This window comes from Podarcis vaucheri (assembly GCF_965113315.1).
Source record: "Podarcis vaucheri genome assembly, chromosome: 18".
NCBI classification, from domain to species: domain Eukaryota; kingdom Metazoa; phylum Chordata; class Lepidosauria; order Squamata; family Lacertidae; genus Podarcis; species Podarcis vaucheri.
Window position 1 is genome coordinate 6,841,637 of NC_138756.1, and position 20,911 is coordinate 6,862,547.

General features: G+C 50.4%; 2 protein-coding genes across 5 annotated transcripts in view; one reads left to right on the forward strand and one right to left on the reverse strand.

Moving 5' to 3' along the window:
* Positions 1-6,958, forward strand: part of MYDGF (myeloid derived growth factor) — a 10,585-nt gene extending 3,627 nt beyond the window's left edge. The window contains exons 4-6 of the mRNA XM_082206791.1: positions 1,892-1,973; positions 4,281-4,353; positions 6,373-6,958. Of these exons, the coding sequence (XP_082062917.1) occupies positions 1,892-1,973; positions 4,281-4,353; positions 6,373-6,452 (235 nt within the window). The 3' untranslated portion in view covers positions 6,453-6,958. The remainder of the gene's footprint in view (positions 1-1,891; positions 1,974-4,280; positions 4,354-6,372) is intronic.
* The window catches only part of TNFAIP8L1 (TNF alpha induced protein 8 like 1), a 162,731-nt gene that overhangs the window by 137,554 nt on the left and 4,266 nt on the right, over positions 1-20,911 (reverse strand). For 2 of the 4 annotated variants that reach the window (XR_014215195.1, XR_014215196.1), the window contains exon 2: positions 14,680-15,609. Coding sequence is in view for 2 of the 4 variants with exons in the window: in XM_082206781.1 (XP_082062907.1) it covers positions 15,044-15,604 (561 nt within the window). In the remaining 2 variants the exon portion in view is untranslated. Of the gene's footprint in view, positions 1-14,077; positions 15,610-20,911 lie in introns of those variants that run through there. The other 2 variants (XM_082206781.1, XM_082206780.1) reach the window with 1 other exon arrangement.

Genomic DNA, 20,911 nt, shown 5'->3' on the forward strand with positions numbered 1-20,911 from the left:
TCAGGGGCCAGTACTGAAAAGGCCCTGGCCCTAGTTGAGACCAATCTAACCACCTTGCGACTTGGGGCCTCCAAAGTGTTGTCATTTGTGGACCTTAAGGTCCTCTGCGGGACATACCAGTAGTGGTGGTCCTGTAGGTAGACCGAAGTAAAGTTCTCAAACCAAGATGCTATTTCCGGTTTTGCGGAGTTCGTAAAGTGAATCGTTTGTAAACAGAAATGTTCTTAAACCGAGGTACCACTGTATAAGTACCCAGGGTGCACAGGACAACTCTATACCTTCTCGCTGCTTTCAGATACCAACCTTGCAACAACATGCAGTGTTGCCAGATTCTGCACAGCAGCACTCAAAATTCATCAGACGATGATGACCTGTGCCTCAAACTAGATTTAATGAGCACTCGCATCAGAGTGCTCTGTAGACTGATAGCTGTAGTCTTGTATATACTAACCTCTTATGCTCTGCCACATCCGTCTAATGTTCCTAACCCTTCTTTTAGACTTCCCTAGCTTCTTTTAGATTTTTACAAACTAATAATTTTTCAGATTTTAAATGACTGTACCCCCCCTTTTGGGACACGGGTGGCGCTGTGGGTTAAACCACAGAGCCTAGGACTTGCCAATCAGAAGGTCAGTGGTTTGAATCCCTGCGATGGGGTTGCTCAGTCCCTGCTCCTGCCAACCTAGCAGTTCGAAAGCACGTCAAAGTGCAAGTAGATAAATAGGTACCGCTCCGGCGGGAAGGTAAACATGTTTCCGTGCGCTGCTCTGGTTCTCCAGAAGCGGCTTAGTCATGCTGGCCACATACCCGGAAGCTATACGCCGGCTCCCTCGGCCAATAAAGCGAGATGAGCGCCGCAACCCCAGAGTCGGTCACAGCTGGACCTAATGGTCAGGGGTCCCTTTACCTTTACCTTTTCAGCCCCCCATAATATGACCATAATAAAGGTTTGGTTTGGTTTGTATAGGGCAGGCACATCCAACTTCCAAGAGACTTCGATCTACTCTCACTATAAAAAAAAACTGGCAGTGATCTACCCATTGGATTGACCAAAGTTGTGGAGCTTCTTGGGGGAGGATCAGCCACAGTTGTTGAGCTTTTTTTGGACATTGACCTGTTGGACATCCCTGGGATAGGAGAAGTGTTGGGATGGGCTTACAAACCCCGCCCTGTAGATTGCATCACTTTTTCTCTGCTTCACAACTGTCCGTGGATCGCAGGGCCAAAGTCTGCGTAGGTTGGGACTGTGGCAGGTTCTAAATCACACAAATAGCCTCTTCGACTACGGTGGGCTCCCTGCTGTGCATGTTCAGTGTGGGGAGGGCTGTGAGGCCAGAGTCTGTTGGCTGCGCAGCAAAGATGACAAGACCAACAAGCACGTTCCTGCTCTTCCCCTCCCCTAGTTTAAGCACCTGAACATCTCCTCTTAATCACCCAGCCTGAAATCTTTGCATAAGTAAAGGACCCCTGGATGGTTAAGTCTAGTCAAAGGCAACTGTGGGGTTGCAACGCTCATCTAGCTTTCAGGCCGAGGGAGCCGGCATTTGTCAACAGACAGCTTTCCGGGTCATGTGGCCAGCAGGACTAAACCGCTTCTGGTGCAACGGGACACTGTGACGGAAACCATAGTGCACGGAAATGCTGTTTACCTTCCTGCCGCAGTGGTACCTATTTATCTACTTGCAGTGGTGTGCTTTCAAACTGCTAAGGTTGGCAGGAGCTGGGACAGAGCAACAGGAGCTCACCCCGTCGTGGGGATTCAAGCCACCGACCTTCTGACTGGCAAGCCCAAGAGACTCGGTTGTTTAGACCACAGCGCCACCTGCATCCCTACATATAACCCGCATACAACCTGTGGCTTTACATTTTGTCCCTTCCTTTCATGTCCAAGGCCCCAAGGGAAGTCTTACCTCTTCTTCACCCAGTTTAAAGGCGAGGTCAAAGGAGCGAAGATCGAGTATGGCATGGCCTACGTAAGTCTTTTCTGTTTCTAGGGTGAGGTGGGGGGCTGGCCAAAGGTCTCCTGTTTGATCCCTGGCATCTCCACGTAGAAACGGCCCTGTCCAAATTTCATTGTGTTTATTTATAGCAGTGTTTGTATGCTGCTACATCATAAAAAAAATACAAATTAAAAAACATATCAAAAGTGTTTAGAGCAATAAAACCACACAATAGAAACCTTAACGATATTAAAAACAGACACCAATTGTTCTTAGTTATTGAATACAGTCATTCAATTGTATTCTTTTTTAATTAATTAATTTAACATAATCATTATAAAATATAAGCAAAATATTGCAAATACATACATAAAGGTAAAGGTAGAGGGACCCCTGACTATTAGGTCCAGTCAAGAGTTCACAAGGAGATGGTAAATACTATCTTTCATTGCCATCCTTCCTTTCCTGTTTATGACCTCTGGGATTTGCTAAATGCATTCCGCATTCCTCCTTGATTCCTGTTTTATTTACCTGGACATGTAAAGGTAAAGGTAAAGGTACCCCTGCCTATTAGGTCCAATTGTGGCCGACTCTGGGGTTGTGGCGCTCATCTCGCTTTATTGGCCGTGGGAGCCGGCGTACAGCTTCCGGGTCATGTGGCCAGCATGACTAAGCCGCTTCTGGCGAACCAGAGCAGCACACGGAAACGCCGTTTACCTTCCCACCGGAGTGGTACCTATTTATCTACTTGCACTTTGACGTGCTTTCGAACTGCTAGGTTGGCAGGAGCAGGGACCGAGCAACGGGAGCTCACCCTGTCACTGCGGGGATTCGAACCGCCAACCTCCTGATCAGCAAGTCCTAGGCTCTGTGGTTTAACCCACAGCGCCACCTGCGTCCCTAAATACATACATACATACATACATACATACATACATATATATATATATTTCAGATGAGCACACACATATATCTAAAAAGAAGAAAAGAGAAAAAAGAAGAAAAGAAAAGAAGAAAAAAAGAAGAAAAGTTGGAAGAATTTCTTCCAAATTCTACAAATATCTCAATATGAAAATAATTGTATTCTTAATGGCCTTCATAGGTCTGATAGCCTAGTAAATGTATCATCAGGCATTTGAAAGTTGGCACAGGAAGCGCCTCCTGAATCTCTTTTGGCAGGGAGTTCCACAGGATTGGGGCGACTCTTGCTATTATCAAATGAGCCTCCCCCACCCCTGTAGTGAGTTGGGTTATCGGGGTTTGGGCAGTCCCTGGACCTAAGTTGTGCAGGGCTTAGTAGATTAGCCCTGAATGGGGCAATTGTGCCCCTGAAAGACCAGGTGCGCAGCCTGGGAGTCATTTTGGACTCACAGCTGTCCAAAATTGCAGGTCAATTCTGCATCCAGGGCAGCTGTCTACCATCTGGTACGCAGGCTGAGACCCTCGCTGCCCTCAGACTGTCTTACTAGAGTGGTGCATGCTCTTGTTATCTCCTGCTTGGACTACTGCCATGCGCTCTATGAATGCGGCAGCTAAACTGGTGACCGGAAGCGGCCACCGAGACAATGTAACACTGGTCCTAAAAGACCTACGTTGGCTCTCAGTACATTTCTGGGCACAATTCAAAGTGTTGGTGCTGACCTTTCAAGCCCTAAACAGCTTTGGCTCAGTATACCTGAAGGAGTGTCTCCACCCCCATTTTTCTAGCTGGACACTGAGGTCCAACTCCGAGGGCCTTCTGGTGGTTCCCTCATTGCGAGAAGCCAAGTTACAGGGAACCAAGCAGAGGGCCTTCTCGGTAGTGGCACCCGCCCTGTGGAACACCCTCCCATCAGATATCAAGGAAATAAGCAACTATCTGACATCTGAAAGATGCCTAAAGGCAACCCTGTTTAGGGAAGCTTTTAATGTTTGATGTTTCATCATGCTTTTAATATTCTGTTGGGAACCGCCCAGGGTGGCTGGGGAAACCCAAATGGGCGGGATATAAATAATAAATTATTATTATTATTATCATACAACAGACTTGAACCTGGCTCGGTAGTAAGGGGAAGTGTAGACCAGGTGTGGGGAAAATTTGTTCTGCCGAACATTGCTTGGCCACAACTCCACTGGCCAAGGCTTGCTGCTTGGGATGATAAGAATTGGTTTCTCAGAAAACCTGGCAGTCCAAAGGGTTCCTTCCCCACACTTGGTGTTGATGGCATTGGGCTTGGATAGACCCAGCGGCCTGAATCAGTGGAAGGCAGATTCCTGTGTTCCTGTGACGACTAGTTTGAGCAGCAGGCGGGAGAGAAATTTTGGGACATGCCCGTCTGAGTACCTTCTGTCTTGTTGCAGTCCACGGCTGCGGCTGGAGGGCAGAGTGACGTTCCCTTAAAGGAGGAGGAATTCCAGGTGACCGAAACGGCAGGTGAGTGGCAGCGGGAGGGGCTGATGACACTACTCTGGGGGACAGAGGGCTGCTTGGTGGGGACAAAGCCCCCAGATCGTTCACGGCAGGAGAAGTTAGAGGAGCTCAGCACCACATGTGGTAGAATATACCTTCCCTTTCCTTACATTTCCAGCACTCATTGGTTCTTGTCTTGTACACTTTAGCCAGTTTAAAGGTAAAGGTAAAGGGACCCCTGACCATTAGGTCCAGTCACGGACGACTCTGGGGTTGCGGCGCTCATCTTGCTTTATTGGCTGAGGGAGCCGGCGTTCAGCTTCCGGGTATGTGGCCAGCATGACTAAGCCGCTTCTGGCAAACCAGAGCAGCTCATGGAAACACTGTTTACCTTCCTGCTGGAGTGGTACCTATTTATCTACTTGCACTTTGAGGTGCTTTTGAACTGCTAGGTTGGCAGGAGCAGGGGCCGAGCAACGGGAGCTCACCCCGTCATTGCGGGGATTCGAACCGTCGACCTTCTGATCGGCAAGCCCTAGGCTCTGTGCTTTAACCCACAGCGCCACCTGCATCCCCTTTTAGCCAGTTTAGCTGGTGTTAAATACCATCTGTACATCATTTTCACAACAGTTTCTTCAAGTGCACTGCATGCAGTAAAATCGATACCTTCCTTCCATAATCTTTCCCAGGATTCTAACTGAATATTATATCCAAAATCTTTAGTCCGGTGTCTCATCACCCGATTCAAAGCTCGCTAGGTGGTTTTGGGGTTGCATCCTAAACGGCTTCCCTGGAGTGAAGGATATTTTTTTAGAGTCAGACTGCATATCATCATGAGCTCAATGGAGCAAAGTGGGATATCAATGCAATTTGCATGCATGCATGCATCAGTCTATCTATCTATCTATCTATCTATCTATCTATCAATAAATCAAGCTTCCATGTTTGATGGCAGTGTACCGGTTGCAAGGGATGTGCCGGAGAAGGCTGTTGCTTCTGACCTTTCGCATGTATGGAGAACGGGAGCTTAACTGTCACATCTGTGGCTCCTAAGCAGCGGTCGGTTTTCTGAAGCTTGTTCTGTAGCTCAGATAACGTACGCCGGCTCTGTCCTCTTGTGGGCAAATTGCTTACTGGGACTTTGTTGTTTAGTCGTGTCCGACTCTTCGTGCCCCCATGGACCAGAGCACGCCAGGCACTCCTGTCTTCCACTGCCTCCTGCAGTTTGGTCAAACTCATGCTGGCAGCTTAGAGAACACTGCCCCACCATCTCGTCCTCTGTCGTCCCCTTCTCCTTGTGCCCTCCATCTTTCCCAACATCAGGGTCTTTTCCAGGGAGTCTTCTCTTCTCATGAGGTGGCCAAAGTATTGGAGCCTCAGCTTCACGATCTGTCCTTCCAGTGAGCACTCAGGGCTGATTTCCTTCAGAACGGAGAGGTTTGATCTTCTTGCAGTCCATGGGACTCTCAAGAGACTAGTAAAAGTAAAGGGACCCCTGGCCATTAGGTCCAGTCACAGACGACTCTGGGGTTGCGGCGCTCATCTCGGTTTACTGGCCGAGGGAGCCGGCATACAGCTTCCGGGTCATGTGGCCACCATGACTAAGCCGCTTCTGGCGAACCAGAGCAGCGCACGGAAACACCATTTACCTTCCCACCAGAGCGGTACCTGTTTATCTACTTGCACTTTGGCATGCTTTCAAACTGCTAGGTGGGCAGGAGCTGGGACAGAGCAATGGGCGCTCACCCCGTCGTGGGGATTCGAACCGCCGACCTTCTGATCGGCAAGCCCTAGGCTTTGTGGTTTAACCCACAGCGCCACCCGCGTCCCTCTCAAGAGACTGCTTGTGGGCAAATTGGTTACCTGTGCCCCTTTGGTCTGAGAACAAATCGTGTCTCCGCAGCGCCACCTGCGTGATCCTACAACCATCCAACCTCTGTTTAAAAAGGAGAGACTTTTCCGCTGTTGAGCAGCTGTGTTCCTGCCTTTCCTTGTGTTTTCTGCCCTTCTGTTCACCCTTCTGTCGTCTTCTCCCCTTTGCAGTGTCTCACAAGGAAGGCAAATTCCGCTCAGAACTCTCCAAGCTGCTGATCGTCGCCAAAACTGCCCACGACGAGCTGTGAATCGCCGAGTTCCCTTGCCTGTTAGAAGGTGCTGTGCTTTGCCGGGGACATTGCAAGCGGATTTTCTGGTCGACTCTTGCAGGGGTGGGGACCTCCTGTGCTACGCTGGAGTAGGAATTGGGGGAGGCATTTGCAAAACTGCACAGTGCTTCGGCGCCACAAACCCTGAAAGCTCCTCTTGAGATGTTTCTGGTGTTCTGCTTTGGAATACGAATTGTCACCGGCGGTGCGGGGAATAAATGTGGGGCGCCGTTTATCATCCTAGCAACCTTCGTTTCCAGCGGCAGCTGTCACAGAGAGACTGCGTCCGAAAACCATCACAGAAGTTTCGATTCCTCTGATCATTTTTCATCCAGAAAGGACCAAATAAATACACCGGCGCATTCCCTCCCCACCTTGTCTTCCCCCTCCATAAGCCAGATTAATAACCACAACAGAATCCCACCTTCTCTCTTCCTTGGTGAAAAAGGGCAATAGTTCGAATAAATCAGAATATATATATCTTACAGTTTGCCTCTGTTCGTCTCTTTGCTGCTGCTGCTGCGTCCATTTCCTGGGCGCTAATAAAAATTGGTGTGCAAGTCTCGTCTATCTTGCTCTCAAGAGCAGGGTCCAGCAAACTTTTTCAGCAGGGGACCAGTCCACTGTACCTCAGACCTTGTGGGGGGGGGGCGGACTAAATTTAGAAAAACAACAACGAATGAATTCATATGTCCCACAAATAACTCGGAGATTCATTTTAAATAAAAGGACGCATTCTACTCATGTAAAAACATGCTGATTCCCAGACCGTCCGCGGATTTAGAAGACGATTGGGCCGGATCCGGCCCCTGGACCTTAGTTTGCTTACCCATGCTGAAGAGCATTGAAAAGAGCAGTGTCTTATTGTTACTAGTATTGTTCTTTTTAAATATACAGTGGTACTTCGCAAGACGAAAAATGCGCAAGACGAAAGAGTTTTCCATTTTTTGAGTCGTTCCGCAAGACGAATTTCCCTATGGGCTTGCTTCGCAAGACGAAACGTCTTGCGAGTTCTTGCAAGTTTGTTTCCTTTTTCTTAAAGCCGCTAAGCCGTTAATAGCCGTGCTTCGCAAGACGAAAAAACCGCAAGACGAAGAGACTCACAGAACGGATTAATTTCGTCTTGCGAGGCACCACTGTATATATATTGTACTGAAGAGTTTTCTTGAAGGAACAATGCAACTCAAAACGCCATAAAAAGCAACCAAACCCCTGGTGCAAGGTCAAAATAAACTTGTAAGATTATGTTGTAGAATGACATGGGACGATAAATGATGACTCTACCACATGAATACATTCCCACCCACAGCATCAGAAAAATTTAAAAGCAAAAGCCAGAGCTGCCCCCCTTTCCATAACCACTATGTATTTTAAAGAAAAAAAATCTCAAGGTGATTTACAACATGTTGAAACATCCCCCAAAACCCAGAACGAGACGTTACTGAAGAAAATCACATGTAAAGTATACATTCAAAGCAACATACAGTGAGGGGGGGGGAAGTATTTGATCCCCTGCTAAATTTGCCCGTTTGCCCCCTGACGAAGAAATGACCAGTCCGTAATTTTAATGGTAGGTTTATTGTAGCTGTGAGAGGCAGAATAACAATAGGAAAACCCCCAGAAACCCAGAAGACGTGTGCCACCAATTCACGACTGCCATCTCCACAGGGACATAAGCGTTTCTCGTGTGGCATCTGTTGGAATCGTCCCTCAAGTCCAGCCGAGGGCAGTACATTCAACCTTGCGAGAGTAAAAGCGCGTCTATGTTTTAGAATTGCTAGGTGATGCAGATGGTGCGCCAGAGAGTCGAAATGGGAAGGTGGAAAATAGTCATACCACGGGCAAAATTTCCTTATTGTGGCCAAGTTGTTCCGACTCAAGATCATTTAGGCGCTGACAATTTGGAATGTTTGCTTTGCTAAAACCCAAAGTGAGTCGCTGTTGCAGTGATAAACCACAGGAGTGAAGTTTTTGATAGGCAATTTTAGTCCGGGCGCTCCTGTGACAATCTTGCAGCACTAGGCATATTAGACTTGGGGGATTTGAGTTTAGGCGAAGCCAATAGTTAAGTGTCCTAATCCAGATCCGTAATTCTACCGAGGGAAGATTAGCCTCTCGGACAGATAGAACCATAGAATTGTAGAGTTGGCAGGGACCCTGGCGGTCATCTAGTCCAACCCCTTGCAGTGCAGGAATATGCAACTCGAACCTGCAACCTTGGCGTTACCAGCAACCACACTCTTTAACCAGCTTTGGTCTGACTGGGTAGGGAATCTTCCTGTGTTTCGCCGCGAGCAGCCGTCCTTCCTCCGAGGACCGCTTTCCTTGGCATGTAATTAACGAGGCTCTCAGCAGATTGCTGACTAACGAGTGGAAAGGGATTGCTGCTGCATCTCTGGCCTCCTTCCTTGGCAGCATCAATCACCTGTCGTTCTGCGGCGCTTCCGTGCAGCTGCCGACACTCCAGCTGCTCAGCGTTCGCCGGCAGCTGGTGGGGTTGGCAAGAAAGATGCTCCAGGATTCTGGGAGACGAGCAAGCTTTGACTTGCTTCATTTTTAGAAGGGAGACCTCCTGGGCTTAAAGGGTCGGCTTAAGTCCAGGAATATCTTCCCAATAGGGCCGGCTCACCCATGAGGCAAGGTGAGGCGACCGCCTCAGGTGGCAAGGTTCACAGAGGCAGCAGATCCCAATGTAAATCTTTATTCATTAATATTGTTACAGTGGTAAAAAGGTAAAGGGATCCCTGACCGTTAGGTCCAGTCGTGGCTGACTCTGGGGTTGCGGCGCTCATCTCGCTTTACTGGCCAAGGGAGCCGGCGTACAGCTTCCGGGTCATGTGGCCAGCATGACTAAGCTGCTTCTGGCGAACCAGAGCAGCGCATGGAAACGCTGTTTACCTTCCCGCCGGAGTGGTACCTATTTATCTACTTGCTTTCGAACTGCTAGGTTGGCAGGAGCAGGGACCGAGCAACGGGAGCTCACCCCGTCATTGCGGGGATTCGAACCGCCGACCTTCTGATCGGCAAGTCCTAGGCTCTGTGCTTTAACCCACAGTGCCACCCGCGTCCCTTTCATTACAGTGGTACCTCGGGTTAAGTACTTAATTTCTTCCGGAGGTCCGTTCTTAACCTGAAACTGTTCTTAACCTGAAGCAGCACTTTACTAATGGGGCCTCCCACTGCTGCTGGAGCACGATTTCTGTTCTCATCCTGAAGCAAAGTTCTTAACCCAAGGTACTATTTCTGGGTTAGTGGAGTCTGTAACCTGAAGTGTATGTAACCCGAGGTACCACTGTATTATTATTATTATTAATAATAATAATTTGGTTTTTCAAATTATAGTTTTACAATCTCATATGGTGCTGGAGGAGACTCTTGAGAGTCCCATGGACTACAAGAAGATCAAATCTCTCCATTCTGAAGGAAATCAGCCCTGAGTGCTCACTGGAAGGACAGATCCTGAAGCTGAGGCTCCAGTACTTTGGCCACCTCGTGAGAAGAGAAGACTCCCTGGAAAAGACCCTGGTGCTGGGAAAGATGGAGGGCTTTCACAAAGCAGGGGGCTGGTCCACCTTGCTGGGGGCTGGACTATATTTTGAAAAAATATATAATGAACGAATTCCTATGCCCCAGAAATAACCCAGAGATGCATTATAAATAAAAGGACACATTCTACTCATGTAAAAACACGCTGATTCCCGGACCATCCGTGGGCTGGACTGAGAAGGCAATTGGGCCGGATCCGGCCCCTGGGCCTTAGTTTGCCCACCTATGTGCTTCACTGAAGTATGAAATATACTCTAGAAGACGACGAAAACACCAAAAGACACACAGCGGAATGTGGATGGTTTAATTTATTTCCCCCGGCGATTATGATCTTTAAGCTTAAAGGCTCAAAGAGTCTAAAGAGTAGAAAGCAAAGCAAATCAAAACTCAACAACACATGTAAAAGAATAAACTTGAAGAAGACCTCGAAATCGTTCCAGATTATACCCCAAAATGAACTTAATTCACATTCTGTTCACCTAGAAATTCTGGGAACTGCTTCCAGGTGCAGCTCAGAGATTTCTGAACTACGTCAGTGAATATTGCCAAACTAGCACAGTGCTAGGTATACTTTCTCTCTGAATGCAATGCTGTGACCTTCAGACGCCTTGAAAAAGGGTCGGCCAAATTCATGGAGAAGGAATGAGGACCGAGAAACGGGATTTTGAACTGGCCAAAGGTACAGTGGTACCTTGCTTTGCAAGTGTTTTGGATTACAACCACGTCAGACCCCGAACTGCGTGTCCCTTTTTTTGGATTGCAACCCATTTTTTTGGAGGCCCCATTGGCGAAAGCACGCCTTGGGTTACAACCGGTTTTGGTTTACAACCGGACCTCCAGAACGGATTATGGTTGTAAACCAAGGTACCACTGTATCTGAGTGCTGCCAAACTGCAGGGCAGAATAAATCTTTCCTCCATAGCGGTCAACTTACAGAGGGACTTACCGTATTTTTCGCCCTATAGGACGCACCGTCCCATAAGGCGCACCTAGTTTTTTTTTGGGGGGGGAAATAAAGGGGGAAAAATTATTCCCCCCCCAGGCGCGGGGCTGGGGCGGGGGAGGCCCGAGCTTCCCCCGACCCCAGCCCCCAAACAGGCAGCTCTCTGCAAGCCGTGGGAGCCCAGCGCTGGCTCCCGCTGCTTGCGGAGAGGTCCGCGAAGCCTGGACGCGCTGATCCCAGCGCGCGCAGGCTTCGGCATGCCGGCAACTCTCCGCAAGCAGCGGGAGCGCTCCCGCTGCTTGCGGAGAGGTCCACGAAGCCTGGAGCGCGAGAGGGGTCGGTGCGCACCGACCCCTCTCGGTCTCCAGGCTTCAGCGAAAGCCTGCATTCGCCCCATAGGACGCACACACATTTCCCCATCATTTTTGGAGGGGAAAAAGTGCGTCCTATAGGGCGAAAAATACGGTACATAAGGGACCAGCAGCCTCGAAAATAAGGGACCAGCAGCCAAAATAAGTGATTTTAGTCAACCATCTCCTTTCCTTTCCCCCATGTCGGATGTGTACAGTGCTGTGATACGACAACAGAAATATGTAGGGGAATGGTCATTAAAAGAAAAAATCAGCTCGGGCAGGTTGGCTTCAGGATCGTCACCAGGTCCCGGCGAGAGGTGACAATGTCCCAGAGAAAAACAGCGCAGCAGGTAATCTAAAGGGATCCCCATCCCCCTAGATCAGGGACACCCAACTCCCAAGAGACCTGTTGCATGTGCCTGCAGTGGCGGAGCTTCGTGCTGTGGCACAGGTGGCAGGCTGGCGCGCGTCCTGGGGGTGGGGCATCCAGCACGGGGGAGGGGGGCGAGAGGGGCAGCCGCGATTGCACCCTGCCGGGATCGCGCTGCCGGGGGCTGGGTGCTCCCCCCAGCCTCCTCTTCCTCCGCCAGTGCATGCCTGCCCTAGATCTTGTGCCGAGCAAGACCCTGCATATCTAGCCGTGCATGCTAAAGTCGTAAGGTATGCCTTGGGCGGCTAAAGTAGCGATAGTTCTCTCCTCACTGGCCCTTTAAAGAAGGGGGTGAGCCCTGCCGCCCGACAGGATGGGCTGGACGGGGTTACCTCCGCATGCTTAGAGCTCCCAAAGTCTCACTGGAGTCCAGGGATGGGGGGAGTTAGCTGGCCGCTTTTCGTTCGGGGGAGAAATGTAAAGTATTGCACTTGGGCAAAAAAAATGAGAGGCACAAATACAAGATGGGGGACACCTGGCTTGAGAGCAGTACATGTGAAAAGGATCTAGGAGTCTTGGTTGACCACAAACTTGACATGAGCCAACAGTGTGACGCGGCAGCTAAAAAAGCCAATGCAATTCTGGGCTGCATCAATAGGAGTATAGCATCTAGATCAAGGGAAGTAATAGTACCACTGTATTCTGCTCTGGTCAGACCTCACCTGGAGTACTGTGTCCAGTTCTGGGCACCACAATTCAAGAAGGACACTGACAAACTGGAACGTGTCCAGAGGAGGGCAACCAAAATGGTCAAAGGCCTGGAAACGATGCCTTATGAGGAACGGCCAAGGGAGCTGGGCATGTTTAGCCTGGAGAAGAGGAGGTTAAGGGGTGATATGATAGCCATGTTCAAATATATAAAAGGATGTCACATAGAGGAGGGAGAAAGGTTGTTTTCTGCTGCTCCAGAGAAGCGGACACGGAGCAATGGATCCAAACTACAAGAAAGAAGATTCCACCTAAACATTAGGAAGAACTTCCTGACAGTAAGAGCTGTTCGACAGTGGAATTTGCTGCCAAGGAGTGTGGTGGAGTCTCCAGCTTTGGAGGTCTTTAAGCAGAGGCTTGACAACCATATGTCAGGAGTGCTCTGATGGTGTTTCCTGCTTGGCAGGGGGTTGGACTCGATGGCCCTTGTGGTCTCTTCCAACTCTATGATTCTATGAGGAAGCCGCCAGATGGCACCATAGTCGTGCCCCACCCCCAAGTGCACATGATTTTTGCAGCTCCTGGTGCGCCCCGGGAGTTACGGACTCTTGGGTGTGTTGGGTGGAGGGCGCTGTGACTCTCCAACAAGCTGACATTCTCCCCCGAAGGCACGCTCCTCCCTTATCTCCCGAGACAGACGGATGCTCACTGAGGCCCTGCTGCGATGTAAGCAGACCCTTGTGGGGATGGGTCTTATCCCTGCGAGTGGGGGGTGGCTGGGAGGTGGGGGGTAGTAGCCCTTTTCTCCCAGGCAGCATTGAAACCCGGGAAATTTAAGGGACATCATCAATCCGGGACAGCAGCGGGACACGGCGCTGGGATAAGGGAGTGTCCCGCCAAATAAGGGACGGTTGACAGCTATGCTTTCCTCCCAGCCTGCAATGTTTAGGAAGAGGAAGGGGTTGGTTGTTTTTGTGTGTGTGAGACAACCTCTTAGCCCAAATTGCCACGAGGGCTTCCCCAAAGAACCTGCCTGTCCGCTTTTGGAATCAGGACGCTAAGCTAGGGAGTCTTTCAGCCTGATGACCCTGCAAAGCAAACCTTCTGCTTTGGAGAAGGCCGGATTCAGACCCACCTTCCATCTGGTGGTAAGGGAAGGTCTTTGCAAAACCATTTCATTTTGTGGGAATGAGGTGTGGGATGTGATCCATTGGCGCAGTCAAATACAACATTCCTTGTTTCCCTAGAATGGGCACAAGCAGGGGATAGTACTCCAGTCAGTATACCGTATTTTTCGCCCCATAAGACGCACTTTCCCCCCTCCAAAAATGAAGGGGAAATGTGCCTGCGTCTTATGGGGCGAATGCAGGCTTTCGCTTAAGCCTGGAAAGCGAGGGAGGTCGGTGCGCACCGACCCCTCTCGCTCTCCAGGCTTCAGGAAGCTCTGCGCAACCCTCGGGAGACCGGCTCCGAGGGTTGCGCAGAGCTGCCTGCAGTCCCGGGACTGGTGCACTTCTCCCCATCGCCAGCCCCACAAGCTCGGGGGACAGCGGGGAGGCAGAGCGTGCCTTCCCACTGTTCCCCGACCTGGTTCTTCCAGCCCCGCACCTGGGGGGGGAAATATTTTTTCTTTCTTTATTTCCCCCCCAAAAAACTAGGTGCGTCTTATGGGCCGGAGCGTCTTATGGGGCGCAAAACACGGTAACTTCCTGTTCTGCTGGTCTGGAGGATCCTTCCCCTGCATTTGACCTGGGAGATGGGTCCAGCCCAGACTGACTCCATAAAAGAACCAAGTCACACAGCCATTTTCTTCTCTTGATACTGTTCTCTTAATGTATTTTGCTGTCTGCCGGCTCTCAGCCAGCAGCACACGGTCTTAATCTCCATATGAGATGAACTCACACTGTGTTCTGTAACCACAAGCTGAAGTCTGCCTTCAGGGATCAAACTGAACTGAATGTGAGTAAACTTCTTGTTACTTTTATGGAAAGACTCTTGTGCCTTTATTCTTTTAAGAGGGATAAAAAGGGGACACCAGGAATAATCCATCTGGGCAAGCCAGATTGGATGACAGTGGTACCTCGGGTTAAGTACTTAATTCATTCCGGAGGTCCGTACTTAACCTGAAACTGTTCTTAACCTGAAGCACCACTTTAGCTAATGGGGCCTCCCGCTGCTGCTGCTGCGCCGCCGGAGCCCGATTTCTGTTCTCATCCTGAAGCAAAGTTCTTAACCTGAAGCACTATTTCTGGGTTAGCCGAGTCTGTAACCTGAAGCGTATCTAACCTGAAGCGTATGTAACCCGAGGTATCACTGTACTTAACTAAAGAGATTCAAAACTGAGGGGAATCTGCTCTGCTGCATGACTCAAACGTGAGTGAAGGAAGGATAATACTTCATCAATATATCCTCTCCTACTATCATTAACATTACCACATGAAGTGGAGGAGGAGGACGGACCATTTGAACCAGGAACAACACCCTCCCTGTAAGCCCCTAAGCATGACCAAGCCGAACCCCAAAAGACCACAAGTTGCTTCGTGCCATACGGCATGGAGAAGTCCAAGTGGAGGCCACCAAAATCAACAACCATCTCCTGATGTTCCCTTGCCAACACAGAAAGCTTTCTGGAAGCTGGCAGGCCGGGCTCTCAGATGTTCCCTTCGTCGAGCATTTGGTTGAGCCCTTCGCAGATCCTCTGCAGGTGCGTGCGGTAAGGCTCGGACGACCCGTAGAGGGCCGAGAGGAACTCGTAGTCCGCAAAGTGGTTGAAGACGTGGTTGATGCGCGAGTGGGACTTGGCTGTCAGGTGGGTGTTGACCGCCTGGTGGAGCAGCTCAGAGCACTCCTTCAGCATGTTGGACAGGACCCGCCGGTCGAAGGTGAAGTCTATTTGGTAGAAGCTGACGGCGGTCATGGCCAAAGCGTGCAACTTCTTCCGGAAGCGATCCATGAGGGCCAGCTCGTCCGCGTTGAACTGTCCGTTGCGGTAGAGGACACCCAGCTTCATGACCACCTTGATCAGGTTCTTTATGATCTTCTGGGCTTCCTTGCGGTTCCTCGTGTACTCCTTGGTGACCCGGTAGAGTTCGTCCAGGATGTCGCTGCTGGTGTCGTCAATGAAGACGCTGGCCATGTTTTTGGACGCCATCTTGCTCAGAAGTTTCTTCTGAGCTTGCAGAGCCAGGTTCTTGGTGCTGAAAGTGTCCATCTTTTCTGGAAAAGGCGAGAGCACACAGACATAATAGTAATAATAATAATAATAATAATAATAATAATAATAATAGTAATTTGTTATTTAAAGTTATGCGGGTGGCGCTGTGGTCTAAACCACAGAGCCTAGGACATGACTAAACCGCTTCTGGTGAAACCAGAGCAGTGCACGGAAACGCCGTTTACCTTCCCGCCAGAGCCGTACCTATTTTTCTACTTGCACTGGTGTGCTTGCAAACTGCTAGGTTGGCAGGAGCTGGGACCGAGCAACGGGAGCTCACCCCGTCGCGGGGATTTGAACCGCCAACCTTCTGATCGGCAAGCCCTAGGCTCTGTGGTTTAACCGCGTCCCCCTCTTTCTGTAGTCAGCAACTAATTCGTTGAAATAGCAACAACTACAACTTGCAGGGGGCTGGACAAGACGACTCTCAGGGCGCCTTCCAACTTGACAATTGTATGATTCTAGCTTCGTTTTGGAAGCCAACATCTCTGGGGCTCAATTACCGGAGCGACTGCTGGCTCCTGTCGCTTGCAACCAGAGACCCTGCTCTACATAGCCATCTCTCTTGCCAAGGGGATAAATTTTTCATACAGCTGTACAAAGAGGACCTGAATAATTTACGGAGCAGCTTGTGGAAGAGAGATGCAGGGAAGGAGGGACAGGAGCAGACCAGAAAGATAAAAAAAGGAGGCCTCAATTGTTTTCAGCGGTGACCACCTCCATCCGCACTGTTGCTAAACCCAGATGTGTGTGGTTTGTCCCGAGGAACGAGGGCTGACTCAGCTTTGAATGAACGAGTTTGCTGAATTCATTCAAAGATCTCCGGACCTCCCCTTGAAAGCAGCCCCAGCGGAACTGAACATGAATTAAGTTCGTTTTGGGGGTGGGACTAGAGCTCTGTATGCATAATAATAATAATAATAATAATAAATAATAATAATAATAATAATAATTTTATTATTTATACCCCGCCCATCTGGCTGGGCTTCTCCAGCCACTCTGGGCGGCTTCCAATCAAATATTAAAATACAGTAATATATCAAACATTAAAAGCTTCCCTAAATAGGGCTGCCTTCAGATGTCTTCTAAAAGTTTGGTAGTTGTTGTTCTCTTTGACATCTGGTGGTAGGGTGTTCCACAGGGCGGGTGCCACCACCGAGAAGGCCCTCTCCCTGGTTCCCTGTAACCACCAGAAGGCCCTCAGTGCTGGACCTCAGTGTCCGGGCTGAACGATGGGGGTGGAGACGCTCCTTCAGATATACTGGACCGAGGCCATTCAGGGCTTTAAAGGTCAGCACCAACACTTTGAATTGTGCTCGGAAACGTCCTGGGAGCCAGTGTAGGTCTTTCAAGACCGGTGTTATGTGGTCTCGGTGGCCACTCCCAGTCCCCAGTCTAGCTGCTGCATTCTGGATTAGTTTCCGGGTCACCTTCAAAGGTAGCCCCAGGTAGAGCACTGTATCCAGTACAGTGGATGCTCGGGTTGCGAATGTGATCCGTGTGGGAGGCACGTTCGCAACCTGCAGTGCCGCGATTTAGCGCTTCTGCGCATTCACGAGCTCCGAAACCTGGAAGTAACCCGTTCCGGTACTTCCAGGTTCGGTGTGGTGCACAACCCGAAATCACGCAACCTGAAGCGTCTGTAACCCGAGGTATGACTGTATTGAAGACCCAATTGGATGGGTTTCCTTTTCAGTTGAGGTGAGTTTGCTCTACAGACTGTGTTGCAAAGGAACAGCTGGAAGTTGCCTCCAGTCAGCTAATCGGCACTGACTTCAAACTCTGCTCTCTGCAGGGATCAGCTGTGCTATGGAATCTTGTAATGCCGCTGATCCCAGCAGGCTTGAAGTCAGAGGTGATCCCTGATGGGCGAGCACTGCCTTCAGATTCTGCTTTGGCTACTGGGATCGGCTGTGCTGTGGTGCTCCCTGTAGAAATTATGCACCACAGCCGAGGGCTTTGAGTCAGCGCTGATCAGCTGATAGGTACTGAATTTGAGTGCTGTTGTTTGCTGGGATCGGCTGTGCTTATAGAGTTCCCCATGGAGAATTCTGTAACACCCAGCAGATTTTGGCTGAATGTTAAGAAACGCTTTTCCAATGACAAGAGCAGTTGGCTCCTCACCTCTCTCGCCCTGACCTAGCCACTGTGATCCACGCGGCGGTCACCTCCAGGCTTGATTATTGTAACTCACTCTACGTGGGGCTGTCCTTGAGACTGACCCAGAAACTCCAGCGGGTGCAGAATGCCATGGCGAGACTCCTTACAGGGTCTTTGCCACAGGATCACATTCACCCAGTGCACTGGCTCCCGGTGGGGTACAGGATCAGGTTCAAGGTGCTGGTTTTAACCTTTAAAGCCCTATACGGCCTAGGACCCTTGGACCTATGGGACTGCCTCTCCTGGTATGTCCCACAGAGGACCTTATGGTCTTCAAATAAAAACATCTTGGAGATCCCGGGCCACAGGGAGGTTAGGCTGGCCTCAACCAGAGCCAGGGCCTTTTCAGTTTTGGCCCCAACTTGGTGGAACGCTCTGTCACAAGAGACCAGGGCCCTGCGGGACTTGACACCTTTCCGCAGGGCCTGCAAGACAGAGCTGTTCCACCAGGCCTTTGGCCAAGGCACAGCCTGACCCCCTTTCTCCTTCTGTAATCTTCACAGAACTCTAATCCGATGGTTGCCATTAATTTGATTCTGAATTGATTCTGGAACGTATTTTAATTAACTGCGCAATTTTATGTACACTGTGCTGTTTTTACCTGTTGTTAGCCGCTCTGAGCCCGGCTTTGGCTGGAGAGGGTGGGATACAAATAAAAATTTATTATTTTATTATTATAAAGAGCTGTTCAACAACGGAACAGGCTTCCTTGGGAGGTGATTGGCCCTCTGGGACAGCTACCTCTCAGGGATGTTGTGGTTGCACTGGAGGCCCTGAAGCCAGTAGGGGGCTGGACTAGCAGATCTCTCAAGCATCATACGCCACTATGATTGCAATGGGAACGAGCCCTTCTGCGAGTGCGCTGCTGGCAAAGTTGAGCTTTCTGGAAAACCCGGCTAAGATTGCAAGTGCAGGCTGACAATTGACGGAGGAAGCCGTTCCATGGAAGGGCAACTTGGCATGCTCTGGAGCGGCATAAATATTCCCACTAATGAGCCAATTAGTTACACCAAGCGAGGGAAATATTAGGCGCCATAACAGATTGGGCCATAAATCACGTCGGCAAAGCAGCGTCCCGTGGCAGCTTTCCTGAGCCCTGACGTTTGTTTTCCAATCTGGTTTGGCGATCAGAGTTGGGATTTGACCTCCGAATCCTCAACCTGAGGACCCCTCTGCTCCCAAACCTGAGTGATATGGCAGTTAATAAATTAAACGCACACTTTCTTGCACCCGGGAGCCACGATTTGGAAGCTCTCTTTGCAATGGGAGGGCCAGGAAGGCGAGTCAAAGGTGAACGCCTCACACGTTTGTGTGACCATTCGCTGAAGCTTAACCCCTGAACCTCTTTTCCTGCGCAGCGAGAAAACAGGTGACGCAATTAAATGGGGATTTCTTCTGAGCGCAGGATATATTGGCAGGAAGCTGCAGGATATGCGCTGACTGGAAGTGAAGCAGCACGACTGCTCCAAATCTCTTGCAGGAGCAAGCAGTGCTGAAATTGGGTACATGGCTGGCTGCTCCCAAAGCACAAAACCATCATGAATTTGCAATAAAACAGACCTCTAGAGTAGGGTTGCCAGATGTCCCCATTTCCCGGGGACAGTCCCCGGATTTGCGAATAAGTCCCCGGACAAATTCCATCCCCGGAATGTCCCCGGATTTTACAGTGGTGCCTCGCAAGACGAAAAGAATCCGTTCTGTGATTCTCTTCGTCTAGCGGTTTTTTTGTCTTGCGAAGCAAGCCCATTGACGGATTAGCGGATTAGCGCTATTAGCGGCTTTTAGCGGCTTATCTGCTGATCGGATCAGCTGATAAGCGGCTTAGCGGCTTAGAAAAAGGGGGGGGGGAGGAAAAAAAACCAGCAGGAACTCGCAAGACATTGTCGTCTTGCGAAGCAAGCCCATAGGAGATTCGTTTTGCGAAGCACCTCCAAAACGGAAAACTCTTTCGTCTAGCGAGTTTTCCGTCTTGTGAGGCATTCGTCTTGCGGGGCACCGCTGTATCTAATGTCCCCGGGAAATGCAGCAGCGGCAGTCTCAGCAGCCCGGAGCAGTTGGCTCTGGCTGGCTTCAGGAGCTGCTCAGACGTCCCCATATGATGGTGGTTCAAGGGCTCTCAGGTGCAGGTTCCGGGCTGCCTCCACCTTCCCTGACCCCAGAAACTAAGCTGTGAAGGGAGGCTTCACGCTGCCTATCGGAGCAGCCTCACAACTCCTACTTGCGTGCAAGCAGGAGCGGGGCGGGGATCTCTCAGCTGTGAAGGGAGGCTTCATGCTGCCGATCAGAGCTTGCGTGCAAGCAGGAGGGGGCAGAGATCTCTCAGTTAGGCAATGGGAAGCCTCCATTCCCAGCTGAGGGATCCCCGCAACCCTTCTGCTTGCACGCAAGTAGGAATGGGATTGGGGGTGCTCCGATGGGAAGGGAGGCATCGCACTGCCTGAGCCTCGCCACAGCCGCCGTTCTCGGCCCTCCTTCTCCGCCTTCCATGCCTGACCCACCGCACACCGCTTCCCCACCACCACCGAAGAACCAACAACTCAGGGGCTGCCCAAGCTCGTGGAGAAAGGAGATAGAAGCCTCGGAGGAAGGGGAAACGTGGCGGGTAAAGTCAAGGTGGCACCCGCCCCTCTGCCACTGACATCGCTGCAGCATCAACGTCCTGAACACGTAAAGGACCCCTGACCGCTAGGTCCAGTCGTGGCCGACTTTGGGGTTGCGGTGCTCATCTCGCTTTATTGGCCGAGGGAGCCGGCGTACAGCTTCCAGGTCATGTGGCCAGCAGGACTAAGCCGCTTCTGGCGAACCAGAGCAGCGCACGGAAACGCCGTTTACCTTCCCGCCAGAGTGGTACCTATTTATCTACTTGCACTTTGACGTGCTTTTGAACTGCTAGGTTGGCAGGAGCAGGGACCGAGCAACGGGAGCTCACCCCGTCATGGGGATTTGAACCGCCGACCTTCTGATCAGCAAGTCCTAGGCCCTGTGGTTTAACCCACAGCGCCACCCGCGTCCCTATCCCGAAGGTGTAGTATTTATTTATTTAATAGTTAAAGTGTCCCCGGATTCATTGAAAAAGATCTGGTAACCTTATGTATGGACGCTGAACCTGAAGCACTGAAACGGTGAAGCTTCTTGGAACTGGGT